The 14,639-nt window shown below is 43.3% G+C and overlaps 1 protein-coding gene across 1 annotated transcript; it reads right to left on the reverse strand.

Annotated features, from left to right (window-relative positions):
• Positions 1-966: 966 nt before the first annotated feature.
• TP53I3 (tumor protein p53 inducible protein 3) lies at positions 967-13,860 on the reverse strand. The gene is made up of 8 exons (XM_009484749.2): positions 13,713-13,860; positions 11,936-12,073; positions 10,649-10,754; positions 5,111-5,253; positions 4,146-4,413; positions 2,717-2,929; positions 1,921-2,117; positions 967-1,155 (listed from the first exon to the last, which is right to left on the reverse strand). The coding sequence occupies exons 1-8, from the start codon at positions 13,827-13,829 to the stop codon at positions 967-969; spliced, it is 1,371 nt and encodes a 456-aa protein (XP_009483024.2). The 5' UTR covers positions 13,830-13,860.
• Positions 13,861-14,639: the final 779 nt, after the last annotated feature.

Genomic DNA, 14,639 nt, shown 5'->3' on the forward strand with positions numbered 1-14,639 from the left:
CCCGCGGCGAGGAGGGAGCCCCGCGGCCTCCGCCCGGGCCCCGGCAGCCCCGCGGCCGCCACCGCCTCGGCGCCTCAGGAACAGGCGCTGGGCGCGGTGTGGAGGTCCCTGCCCGGCGGGGGGAGAGGCCTGGCCCGCGGCCGGGGGTGGGCGCGGAGGGGAGATCCCTGCCCGGTGCGGGGAGAGGCCTGGCCCGCGGCCGGGGGTGGGCGCGGAGGGGAGATCCCTGCCCGGTGCGGGGAGAGACCTGGCCCGCGGCCGGGGGTGGGCGCGGAGGGGAGATCCCTGCCCGGTGCGGGGAGAGGCCTGGCCCGCGGCCGGGGGTGGGCGCGGAGGGGAGATCGCTGCCCGGTGCGGGGAGAGGCCTGGCCCGCGGCCGGGGGTGGGCGCCGGGGGGGGGGGGGGGGGGGGGGGTCTGGGCAGCAGAGGAGCTCGGAGCTGAGGCTGGCAGGCGGTGCCTGGAGGTTTTCTCCTGCGTCGAGGAACGCTGCCCGACATCTTGTTTGCACGTTCAAGACACGATGCTGGAGCTGCACCGTGAACCTTTTTATTAAACGCGTCCTTAAGGCTTTGCTTTACCCCTCCTTTTTGGCTTCCTCTCACAATAAATCATTCCACTTGGGGACATGGTTTAGCAGGCATGGTGGTGTTGGGTTGATGGTTGGACTGATGATCTTAAGAAATCCTTCCCAACCTTAACGATTCCTAGTTTTTACTTTCATTAAAAAATAATCCAGCCACCAAGCCAGGAAACACGAAATTACTACTCTACCCTTAACTAGTTCAGTGGTGGACTTGGTAGTGTTAGGTTAATGGTTGGACTGGATGATCTTAAAGGTCTTTTCCAACCTAAACGATTCTATGATTCTGTGATTCCAGATTTGGAAGCAGAAATGGCAGCTTCTCTGCGTGTCCGACACCCGTAACGATTCTGTCCCTGAAACAACTACAGCAGTGGGCCTTTTTTTACGATGAAGCGGGCATTTCAATGACAATTTTGCCAATGTTCTTGTTTTCTTCCATGATCCTGTGTGCCTCTGCGATCTCGTGCAGAGGGTAGACGCTGTCAACAAGTGGTTGGAGGCAAGGGGAGGTTCCTCCAGAAAAATACGGCAGCACATTTTCTGTGAAGGCTTTCACCAGCTGTTCCTTATACTGAAGAAAAAATGAAAGCATTTTGAAGATTATTTCCAATCATTTTGTTCACAGAGGTATCTCTAAGTACAACGTACAAAATGTACACAGTTCTCAGGGAGACTCTGACATCCTCATAGTGAGATGGACATGTAAACATCTGACAGGTGTCAATTACAAACAAGAAAACTTTTAGATCAATTATATTGTAATTGAATTAAATTCTCCAAACAAGCGGTATAAGCTCAGTGCAGAACCACTTAAACTCAAACTGATAAAATTCTTGAGAATATTACGTATTAGACTGCGGACAGAATGTATCCTAGGGCTCTACACTGCTGTCTTTTACTGTAATATCTGAGAACTTTCCACATAAAGTTATTTTTCCTTGGTAATTTCTAGGCATCCAAATGGCCTCGGTCTCTATCTAACAGAGGTTTTTCTCTCCCCTGGCCCTGACATGATCAAGTTGCCTGATCACTTGAGTTTTGTTTTTTCTTAGGCCAAATCTTTAAACTGTGTTGCTCATGAAGTACATTAAGAAGTCCTGGGAATCATTCCTCTGATTCCATAGTTGTAAAAGGGAAGCATTTGCTAAAAATAGAGAAGGGAAATTACAACTTAATTTTGCAATGTTTTCCAAAGAATATAATAACAGTTTAAGGTGGTGCTTTTTTGGTAATAATGTGTTAGATTCTGCTTTAACACTGGTATTAGAAGAAAACTCTCAAAACTGTCATCCATTTTAAGATCAAACTGTATACACTGCTGATAGCCATTACTTGCCTCCTTGTCTCGTGATCGTAATAGACTTGTATGGATGCTCGCTCTTTTGGAAAGCAGCCTTGCAAGCAAATCTCCGTGTACTTCACCTCCACTCAGTAGTCCGTAAATAATCCACCGGCCATCAGTATTCAGACAGTTGAGATTCTTCTCCCAGTATGAGCCACCAACACAATCTAAAATAATATCTACTCCAGAACCTCAAGTAGAAACAGAAAATATTTCAGCAAAGTAATTGAGCTGCATTAAAGGTAAGATAATTTCAGGCAAAAAACCCTTGATCTTTATAGGTACAGAATCAATCTTGCAATTCTTATTTAAATCTTTCTACTGAAATTAGGAATTGGCACAATTTGTAAGCAATTCTAGAATCAGGCACAAAAAAAGAATCATTATAGATATCCAGATGCAGACTCTGTCATAAACTATCCCAAATGCTTAGAAAAGCTAAATTTTTCTAACAGTAAGAGAACTAGGTTTTATTCCCATATTCAAACACAAAGACAAATGTGAGGATTTGGTCCCACAGTTCCTCGTGGAGGCAACAATAGCACAGACGCAATATTTACGCCCCAAATGAACACAAAGCCAAAGAGTCTGTGCAGAAAACAGCACAATTAAACTAAGGACAGATAAGATTCTTGGGCTGAACGGGATGTTAGGTTGTGCTAACAGGGTCACTACTGTCTGCTCCTTCACCGACTAAGGTGACAGTTGAAGCTGAGTGTACGTGCGTATATGTTAGGAGGTACACACTCCTCCTCAACTCTAACAGTGTCTTTTGCATAGACGTTCTTACCTTGGGTGAACGCCAAGACCTTTTCACTAAAATCTTCATTCTTGTAGTTGAACCCTGCAGCTGCTCCGGCGTTTGCTGTTGCTTTCAGTTTCTCTTGAGTTCCCACAGTCACGATGGGAATGGCTTTGGCCAGTCTTACCAGCTGAATGGCTGCCATACCGACTCCGCTAGCTCCAGCATGGATCAACACTCTCTCGCCCTTCTGTATTTTACCTGAAGGAGGACATAAGGGGAATGGTTACTCTTTTGGCATCACCTTTGGATTAAAGTATCATCAGGGTGGAAAATACTACAGAGGAAGCTGAAAGAGATGCCCTTGAGCTGGCTCTGTTTACATCTTTATATCCTTCATAAAAGAAACAAATCCAGAACTAACGTAGCTCGCAGTATACCGACAAGACTCCATTTTATTGACTTCAGTGGAATGACTTTAGCTTGGCCCTGTCCGGTTCTGGGCATCTGTGACCAAGCTGCTTAGGTTAGTGCGGTCAGCCTTTTTATACTGGGACCATCCACTGCCACCAACAGAAAACACACTTGGAGGATGTCACTACTGAGAAATCAGGTACTCAACAATGGAGAAATACCAGGAGTGCTGGGTAATGGTTAAGGACCAGTTCTACCTATCATTTTACCATCTGCCGGTTGCCCTAATGCATTTGTTTGTGTCCCACTGATTGCTACTGGAAGTGAGACACTGAGTAGTCCTGGAGATGTGGTCCTAATTGACCACAGACACCAGGAACCAGCAGTGCTCGAAGCGAGTCTGCATTTTGGGTAGTGAGGAAATTTACTTTGCAATTCCTGTTCTTTAGTGGAGCTTTTAGATGCTACTGCTGAAGAAGGTGGAAGAAGGCTATTTGTCAGCTGAGGAAAACTCTGGCAAGTGCTATTGTTAGTGCCTCTGTGGCACATTTTCAAAATGAAGAGTGAATATATGTCTGTTTTATATGAGCTCAGAGGGGATTTTTACCTACAGTTAAAGTCTCTGTGAAACAAGGTACAAGAAGATGTTGTCTATTTTAGGTCCACAAGCAGTTAGTGAGAAAGTTCATTATATGGTTATGCTTGCAGCGAAGTCAAATCTTTAGAAGTAGGATGCGTTTTCAGTTTTTTGGAGAACATGTAAATTATTTCAGGGTTTAGGCTTAATGGAAATTGCCATTCAAGCTGAGAAATGTAGATGAAAAGAAAAACTGACCATTTTTCCATATCCTTCCTTGTAAATATGCAATCAGCAGAGTAAGATGTGACTGGGGAAATGTGGTCAAGATTTCAGGATCTGGGTCTGGCTTACCGGATTCTGACCCACATGAATGGAGCGACAGAGAAAAGGTTCTTTGAAGGCAAACAGCATTCAGAGGGAGGCAACAAAGAGAAAGGAAGACGAGCTGTTTTGGTGGGATAGGTTTGCAAATACGCCTCTCACCTACAAAATGCAGCAGCTGAAAGGCTGTTAACCAGGCTTTGGGAATGGCCGCAGCCTGAATAAAAGTCATATCCTTGGGAATTGGCATCAGGTAGCCTTCGGGTACTGTGACGTATTCTGCCTGGCCACCTCCGGAGAGCAGAGCCATCACTGCATCGCCGAGCGTCCACCGGCCCTTGCAGCCAGGTCCCAGCCCAGCCACGCTCCCAGCTGCTTCTAAGCCTAAAATATCACTTGCTCCTTTCGGGGGAGGGTACTTGCCTCTTCTCTAAAACAAAAGAAAAGAGAGGGCAAGGAAGGAAAAGCCACACATCAATGAGTGTAATGACCTGTGATATTTTACATGCATGCCTCCAACCTAAATTCCTATTTATTTAATCCTGATTTTCCACTGTGCAAATGTTCCAGTAATTTGAGGGTCTTCTATCCTCTGGCAACACTTCTTGTTTCCTAAGTATGTTTTATTCTTAAAACATATTTTATATCTTTATTCTGTGTGCAAATTTAATTTATTGTGAGTCCCCTTTGTCCAGGCCAATCCATGCTGGGGAGGTATTATGGTCTCCAGTTGCAGAGTGTGGCTTTCAGCACAAATTAAAGCAGCTCGGACTTAACAATTTGAATGTGATTTTCCCACACTGGAACTGAGCCAGTGGAACATTTCATGTTCATCTCAAATGCCCAGAGAATGGTCTAAGCATCTAGAAAGACCAGAGCTTTGGTTTTCCATCTTTTCTTGAAAGGCAGGTGCCTTCCCATGACACCCCTGCATTGCAGTGACCCAGATGAAAACATTTATCTGCTGAATTGACAGACATCTCTTCTGTCAGCCCTGTGAAGTCTCCCATCCAAATGCTCGCCAGGTCTAATTTCTTTTAACTCGTCAGATTTGTCAAGACTTCAGATAGGGGCTGGAAAAATTGGTGTCGTTTTCAGGTGCATAAATCTGCTTAACGTACACATACCTGGAGTAAATCAGCCCTATTCAGAGCGCTGGCAGAGACCTTCACAAGAACTTCTCCTTCTCCTGGATGTGGTTTCATCACTTCTTTCACATAGAGATTTTCTGGGCCTCCCGGGAAATCAAAATAGGCTGCCAACATTTTCCCTGGAAAAACAAAACAAAACAAAACCAAAAACCCAGCATGAACACAGGCACACTTATGTGCAGCTGGAAAATCTCAGTAATCAGTAACCACAGCTCCACAGACTCCACTCTGCAGAGAATGAAACCGTGACATGGCTCGGAGGTAGAAGAAGGGAGGGCTGCCAGAGAAAGGAGTTATAATGCAGTGAATTACCTTAACTTTGGGACACAACATATTGTTGCAAAAGCCATCTGACAAATGGTGGCGATTACCTTGCATCAAGTCATAGGGCTTAAACCTGCACAGAGCTGTGCGCGGATCCAGCAGCACTGACCTCCCACCCACGTTAACTGTAAAGTAGCACTCAAATGAAAATAAAATCTTTTGCTTTCGACTTCGTGCACGATTAGGGCCCCAGTGCTCAACTGACTAAAGGACACAGGCCCTTAAAATAGTAGACACAAATGGGACTTTAAAACTCTCAGCAGAAAGAGCCTTTATTTGACACATTTAAAATCATGTAAGTGCTGCCTTATGATTCAGCCCATGGATGGCAACTTGAAGATACGCAAAGGCACGATGGTGAGTTAGCGCAAATGAAAGATAACAAATGGTTTTAAAAATCCCTATTTGTTTCCCTTGCCTCAGCAGGTGATCCCTGTGTGCCTGATGCACCCTGGTAAAGGGTAGCACTGCTGCAGGAGTCTCTCCAGTAACTCCTCAGCCACTGTTCCTGGGTTCCTCAGTTCTGGCACCAGCGGTTGTTGAGATGGCCTGAGATGTCAAGCCTCCTCCCGCCCGGCAAAATCAAATCTGGAGCAGTCTTCCCTCTACCCCCTGGGTGGAAGGAAGTGAGAAGAAGAGAGAATCACAACGGGAATGACCGTGTTACTTCCCGAGAGCTGGTACTATACTGAATATAGTATTAGACGCAGGGTGGGCTGCAAGCCAGAGCCTCTTCAAGTAAGCAGCACTGTGTGACAGACCACCATGCCCTCTGTAAAAATCACTTGCATTATGATATCTGTGCAGGAAAAGCTAAGAGCATACTTAGTTATTTGTTGTAAGACTGCAGATGCAGAATGATAAACACCGTGAAACCCCAGCAATGTAAATCCCCACGGGGTGGTGCTCTATGGCTATTTTACAGTGAACGCACGCTTGCAATTACTCATATAAAATGTAACTTAAAGGCTTTTCTGTCAGAGGCTGGCTATTTGTTGGTTTCAGCTAAACCATTTAATCCAGTCCCACAAAATGTATCTGTATTAGCACAAAAATTTAATGGGAAGCCCACCAGACACCACTCTGTAACAGATGGTTCTGCCCTCCTAATCTGTCCAAATTGAGTCAATTAAAAATAAGATGCGAAAGAAGCTTTTGTCCCTCTTCCAACACAGTCCACTAAACTGCATTTTTATAAATGCTTTTCTTTGTTGCTAGAAGCAGACTCACAAAAACATAAAAAAATACAGTGAGGATCTGAATATCTACATTGCTTTCAAATGCACATAGGAGTTGAAAACCAAGTTTCTAACTAAGTGCAACAACTTCAAACTGTCAGATCTGCCGGCAGTGGCCCAAAACAACAATTTAAAGACATTGTGTGGTTCCCGAGCGCAATTTGTGACTCACCTTTTTCCCGTAAAGAAGGGAGGAGGTTCTCCGCAGCAGGAGCGAACCCAGCCTGTCCTCGGGAGCAGAGTCTGATCCCAGTTCCTCCTCTCCCAGCTCTGCCCTTGCTGTCAGCCATTCCGCAGCAAGTCAAGGGGTGGAACAGGACGAGGCTGTATTTCACTTTGGAGGGAAAGACATGAGCAGAGTCAGAAGTATTAGTACATCTCACCATTATTTTTACCCACGGACCTGCTTTATTCCACGGATTGAGGCAGCAATCTGCTTTCCCCTTTGGCATTGAGGTCGAGATCCGCCGCTCGTCCCCAGCACACAGGGAGGTTTGGTCTAACGCCTTCACTGTGCGGATCCGCTGGATGCGTCCATATTGGTATGTTCTCGGGCAGAGCACTGTACTGACGGTTTGATTTCTGAACTCTGAGTAGTGCAGACCAGATTTACTCAAATTGCATTAAGAGCATGTGAGCTGTGACAGTCTTTATGCTATATATCCACCTGAGGAGGCTTTATGGGGCTCTGTTCCTGTAAGACAGCAGTGTTCAAGGTTTACTGGTTCACACCCATCAACCTGGTGCATTTCTACCTGATGTTTTAGCTGCCTGATGGCACCTCTTCGTTGAGATTTACTGTTTCCCCCAGAGGGCAAAGGATCACATCATGCCTTTCTCTGTGTCCTAGTCACCAGCTCTTGAGTATTTGAGTTGTCAGGGACTAAAACTGACACTTTAGAGTATTTAAAAATGATAAATCATTTGTCTGTCCGTGTGTGGGACTCTTCTGTGGTATTTAAAAATGATAAATCATATGTCTGTCCATGTGTGGGATTCTCTGTGGATTTTTTTCCTCTTGATTTTGATAACTTTTAAACTCTTCTTTGAAACTAAACTAATTTAGAATCAAATATAGCTAAAAATTCTTTTGTTCTCACGTGACTCAAAGAGCTAATAATTTATTTGTGTCTGCAGATGAAAATATCATGGAGCCTGGTCTTCTTGAGACTGCTCTTTGATGTCCTATAGTACACACAATCTGATTCAAGCCTGGATAGTGATGTTGTCCCTCCTCCCCAGTCCTCCCAGAACTTTGCAATCCAGTACAGTTTAAAATAACTTCCTATAGTGGTCAATGACAATGCAAATTGACATGTTAAAAATGTGTTTTATTTGTAATATTCAAGGATGTACAGGACAATCTGAAAATCTGAAAAATCTGAAAAAATGAAACAATTTCCTTTGTCCCTTGGGTCTGTGATGCTACGCATAGCTGTAATGCTATTACAGAACTTACTTTGCTTAGTGAGATTAATAATTTTCTTATCTGGAAACAGGCTAAAAGAAGATTAAGCAGAGCATCTTAAACCAAATCTTGAAGACATCACTTTCAATTCAGTTAAGAAACTTAGATGATAGATGTGTAATGTAGTCCTCTTATCAGCAGCAAGCCCTCAAGTGTTCTTGAAAAAACAGAAGGAAACTCAGCAGTCGGAATGTTGCAAAGCAGAAGTTTCTTGCTTACATTGGATAATGCTTCAAACTTCTATGCTTTCTTCTATAATTTTTTTTATAATTACTTTCTTCTAGAACTAATTCTATAATTTCCTTGTGAGCAGTCCTTCTGAGGTTGATGAAATTCAAGTTTTCTGCTGATTCAGCTACCTTTCTCTCTAAAGTAGTCTGCTATAGTAACACAAGGAAATAAAAACATTTTAAAAAACCAACAATGATAAAAATCACATACAGAATTGCTGTAATGGAGATGCTTTTTTTCAAGTTCAAATCCACCTCAGACTATATTGTACTCAAGACAGCAGTATTTCTAGCTGAAAATTAAAAATACTAATACCTATATTCATGAGGTATTATCTGTTCTAAAGAATAAACACCAAACACTTTAAGTAATTTTCAGAAATCTCTTATAACATGTGAAGGAAAGCTGTTTTGTTTTCTTTTCACAAACAAATCATCCAGAACAACAAGAATAAACTCCAGAGAATACACATTTTCAAAACCACCTCAAATTTGGCCCTGGAAATACTTAGACCTTAGACTTTACTCAGGAACAGTGGCCAGTTACGGACAATGTGACTACTTGCAAGACCAAATAACTTGTGTGGAAATTATTAAAGGATTTTGCCGGTGTTGGCATTTTTTGCAATCTCCCAACTTTACGCTTTCTGCCCTCTTCCCACGGCAGCAAAGAAGCTAGTATCAAGTATGATACTGCTCCTGAATTTATTACTGAGCCAGCTGGACAGACCTGGGGCTAAATAACACAGTGGCACCTTTTGCTCCAGCTCCATTTGTAGTACTGCAGAAAAAGACTAGGATGGAGTTAGTCTGAAGTTAGCTGAAAACATAAGGTCCAATTCTTAGATTTCGTAAGTCTCATTAATGCTGCCCTAGATTGAAACAATCCCTTGAAAACACTCCTTACCTGGAAGGACCATTCTGGTGTGGTAGTATTTCATACCCATTTTGACCCAGTGATTAAAAACTCCTGTTGATGCTCTCAGTAGACTTACCCCAGTGGACATTCTTGAGGTTACTGCTTGAAGCTGTTTGTCCTTAACTTATGCCAAACGTTACCAGGATGGGAAATCTCTCTGTTCCTCAGCTCATAGCCCAGGACATAAATGTCCCCCAAAATTCATATAATTTGAAGTCAATGTGCTGGCCATACATGTCAGTGACAAAGACCTGTAATACCTAATCTCTAACAGAACCATCATAGCTGCTAAGTATGACAGGGAAGTTTGTTTTAAAACCTGCATTATAGCCTCTAAAATCCTCTTCTTGGCTGTAGCTTTTTGAATTGTAAAAGCCTTTTGAAAAAAGTATGATGAAAAATTTGTTACTGAGAGTCTTATAGCTCATTCCAGACAAAACAGCTTATGCCCCAAAACACAAATTAATTCCACTTACGTTTAGGTACCTAAATGAGGAATGAAAGCTAGGAGCACAGTGGGCCTACAATTGCATACCTATTCAGTGAAAGAAGATGGGCATATACCTAGATTAAGTTGAATCTTAATGGTCTACAAAATATTCCATAGAAATAGCCTTGAAATTCCTTAGAAATTTCTTAGAATTACCCCTACGGTGGAAATCAAGGCTATTCTGGGAATCTGCTCTTATGCATTTTATCCATTTGGATGATGGGATAAAATGATTGTATCCCTGATATGGAGTCAGCCATATATTTCAGCAATAAGTTGTGTAACCCTGTTACTTATCTCCCAGGCCAAGGACAATGAAGAGCGGTTAATCCTTGCCAGCACCTCCACACAAAGGGAAAACTACATTTGAGATGCAGTCAGGATTCTGCAGCTGGTCTGTGAAGGGCTGGGTTTTGCAGTATTTTGCAAAAAGCTCATGTGTCACTGAAGAAGTGGACTGTGAAGGAGAATATCAAAGCTGATGCTCTACAAAAGTGTGCTTAAGACCTCAGCGTTAGGCATATGAGGTCAAGAAAATGTGACTGTTGGGTCCTGTTTTGTTGAAGGGTAACTAACAGAAAACGTGTGCCAGGACAGCCAAGGAAAGAGGGAGTTCTGCAACCTGTTCATACCCATTGAGCCTTTGGAGCACATGTACCTAGCACAGTGGGATGAGATGTCAGGAGAGGGTTTAGCTGTGGAGCAATAACCCATGTCTGTATTCAGTTTCCCAGATTTTCAGGACTTGGTAGTTCATCAGTTTAATTTTTGAAGCTGTTTGCAAGGGTGGAGCTAATCAGTGAGATGCCGGCATGCAGGCACACAGATACAGGCCTTTCTCTTACCTAGTTTCTCCACGGCTTCCACGCACACACTGGGATACATGCCCACTCTGTAAGTAGCAACCAGGATGAAAGTCTTTGTCTTCACAACTATCAGGCCTCCATCTGCCTAGAGAAGATGGAAAATTGGTATAAGGTTACAAGGTTCTAAAAAAATAGAGCTGTATACATACTGCCTTACAATGTGGGCCAATTACAGGTATTTTCTTTGCCAATCTGCCTGTTTTCTTGGGGGGAAAAAAGGCAAATACTGTCTCAAAGTCTAAGCCAGGACTCAGACAAACAGTGACAGTGCCTGTTCTGAAGACTGTTGACTATTAAAGCAAGTCAGTCAAATGCTTTATTATATTGCCTATTCTCACTTCCATTGATTAATGTATTATTGCGCAGCATTTTGAAGAAGTGTTATCCTAGTGCTCAATGTCATATGGAAAAGAATTTGTAAATGCAAATAAAATAACTAGTATTTACATGAAAGCATGCCCAGTGTTGTATGAACCCTGCCTCCCAAACTCTGCCTCACTCATTTGTAATAAGGAATGGAAAAAGGCAATGCAAAGTACTTTTCTGAAACAGGATCCAAATTTACGAGCTGCTCAGCCTGTTCTGCAAGTTGCTTAGCTCATTTCAGGATGGATTTACTGGGGAGGGGAAGAATTAAGAAGACCCCAGAAACAACCAGTTGGATGTATTTACTTCAGATTCTGTGACTTGGCAGGAGTACCAAAATTCTGCCATCCTGAGAACGGCTGCATGCCGCCGTGTTCTCAGTTTCTGTTTCTGAATTTCATAGGTGAATTACTGAGGCTGAAGTCCCACAAGGCAAGTAAGCTGCCAAACAAGGTCCTGCTCACCCCTGTCTCTTCTCTCCCCCAACCCAGCTACCTGCTCCTGCAACCTTATTCTGGCCTGTGGGCTTGCCAGGCCCTCCTGTTGCCTGATTAATTCATTAATGTGGCAAGAAACCAACCCAGCAAAAAAATGAAGTGATTGGGTTTTGCTGCATTAGGGAGATTAACTGATTCAAAGGAGAACATGACAAGGCCTGCAGGCGGTGTTAGGGAAATGAATGGTGTTGCCCATAAAATTTCTATTATACAGCTGACACTTTCTTGTATTCTGCACCAATTTCATTCCACACCTGCTGGGAAGGTGATACGGAGAGAAAGAAAATAAGAAGCATGTGAAGGCTTTCTGCTTGTGTTACGGTAGTCATGTAACCAGGCAGCAAGGGAAAGAAGTAGGAAGTCTCCAGATTTCTCAGGATGGCCACAGCTCTTGTCAACATACATTTTGAAGATAGATGGAATGCTCATCTGCGCGGACACATTTATAGTACTTGTCCTTGAAGTTGAGTCCTCCCCTTCTAACTTGCAGTAAGTTCTTGTAGAAAGCGTGGATAAGGTTTAAAGCATTCTCTGGTGGCACCTGTGTTAGTACAACACAGTGTTATGGACCAAAAAGGCACCTCTTCGCAATGATGAACTGCTTTTCCACCCTCCTACTGTCTTTGATAGTTCACTTAAAATTATGATGTTAAAAAAAAAAAAAAGTCTGCCTGCCTTTGAAACCAGACCTAGTTTCTGTACAGTCCACTGTATTTTCTAAGTCTCATTTGAAACAATCTGCTTAGTCTGTCATTACGATCTGTGCAGTCCCATAACTCAGTGACACTTCTCGAGGTAGGTGATGTGCCCCGTGGCGACCGGACCCTTCTGTTGAAAGGCAACATAGGATAGGACGCAGCCTTCCCCGGGCTTGTGCAGAGCTCACCCAAGGGTGCCGATTTCAAATATTCTCAGTCTTCAGTGGGGAAGTGTAACTTTTAGCAAGTCCAGACCAGATCATCACACCTCCATGGAGTGGTCTACACAGGTCACAGATGTATCTATTCATGTCGATGAGCTCTTGGGCTCAGTGTATGTGTAACTGAGTCACTGGTTTGGCAGATTTATATTCAGCTGGTTGGATGAGGTGATCCAATGATCCCTTCTGGCCTGAAATTCTTTCAAGTCAGTGGGGCTGGTGATAATTTACACTGGCTGAGGACTTTGCTCTGGACCTCAGCATGTAATCTGCCTTGCTGAAGAGCCAGCAGGCTGGCACCTCTACAAGCTGTGGTTTGTATTAAAGATAATTTACATATTAAAGATGATGTCACTATTACCTAGTGGACTGATGACTCTCTCTGCTGAGAATCTGTCCCCAGGGATGGGGCTATCTTAACACAAGCTTCGTCTTCTGAACACATTTTTCTGAGCATGCCACGGGTAGCAATATGTACCCCTGGAAAAACTGCCTGGGATAGTTTGAGAGCTGGTATCATGGGAATTAGGAGAAGAAGTGGTACCTTCCAATGACATAAGGGTGACTGTGGTGTGGGGAGCATTTCTGAACTCCTTGAAAGTTTACAGACTGTGTCAGGGAGTGTGTATTAGTTTTGCCATATAATATGATATGACTAGAAGTGGCGTTATTCTGCTGTTTATCAGCTGATGAACAATGAAAAGAGATAAGCTACATCTATACTAGCAAATTTAACGTGCCAGGGAGCAGTTCTGAGTACTGTCAGAACAGTCCATGTAGACTTTTGGCCTGGGCCAGCAAGCTCTTTCCCAAACAATTCCGAGGCACAGTCTGCAAAATTAGAACGGCCCAGGACCACTCCCCATAGGCACCTGGTACAGTCACTCTGTTTTGGGGTTATAGTATGGGCACGGCACATTCTATACCAGTAGGTCTGGGTGCCAGAGAATGGACCTACGTACATCTGCTTTACTGGTAGAATCATTGAGCGCAAAGTGGTTAAGAAGGACTCCTTGAAAATGCCAGTTAAATGGCATCTTTCTTCCAAAATTCAAAGATGTGAAATTAGCAATCAACTTTGCAAGTTAACCTCTCAACACAGCAGCTAGGGTGTACCCCTGTAACTCAGGCTCCGAGGTTGAAAGAAGCAAGTGTATTTAGTAGAGTGCTGTGCTCCCTGCCATTATCACTACGTTGTGCTCTAGATTTCCAGAGTTTCTACCTCTGCTGTCACTTCCCAGGGTGCTCTTTGATCTCTTACATTAAAGCCAGAGGTTGATGCACAGACTTTTCTTTCCTTTATGTCGATGATAGCTGCGTTTTCCACGTGCTTTGTTCTGATAAGACTGTCATTCAGCAAAGCTTGCAGTTCGTTCATTTTCCTTCTGTTTTGTAAAAAGAAATAGATGTATAAATTCTCCTTCCCCTTTATATTGGAAACCAGATATTCCTCCAAGTGGAATTTAGGAGTTTCAGCAGAAGTGATGCTAGGCCTCAGATAAGCTAAATAACAAAATAAAAATCCTAAAAACAAGAGAGCAGCAGAATAGACCAGCAGGAAGATGGTCACCTTTATCAGAAAGGCCATAAAAGTCCAGTTACATTTTTATAATGTTAGTATTTCTGGGTTCTTTTTTTTCCTGGCATTTAATTTTCCTCTCACTGAGGAAATAATCCACGGTGACAACACGAAGAAATTAGATAAAAGCTTGCTACAACCAGCAGATCAAAGCAGAATTAGGGGGTTGGGGGTGGTTTCTGGGCCAGGCTTGACCCAAAACAAAAATTATTTTCTTTTTAAATGGTCAGCACTAACATGGTTATTGTTAGACCTCTGGGTCAGTGCGACACTACTGGGGTGCTGCTTGGGAATAAATCTTACATTTCTCTCATGCGATGACCTGTTTGGCTGCATAAGTAGCAACAAGAGAAGTTAGATGCTGGTCAAAACTTCAGAGAATTGCCAGTAGGCACCTTGTTTACTTCAGTCCTGGCCAGCTATGAGGCGCTGGCAAAAATTGCAGACTGACAGTTCTGTTCACGCCATTGTGCCCCAACCATAATTCGTTAGTAGAAGAGTAGTATTTTCTTGTCACTGGAGTACAGCCATATCATACATCAGATTTCAGTTTCAATTTGAGTTTTGTGAAGTCAGTATTACACGGTAACGTGTGAAATCTTATAGTAG

Source organism: Pelecanus crispus, chromosome 3, assembly GCF_030463565.1.
Source record: "Pelecanus crispus isolate bPelCri1 chromosome 3, bPelCri1.pri, whole genome shotgun sequence".
NCBI classification, from domain to species: domain Eukaryota; kingdom Metazoa; phylum Chordata; class Aves; order Pelecaniformes; family Pelecanidae; genus Pelecanus; species Pelecanus crispus.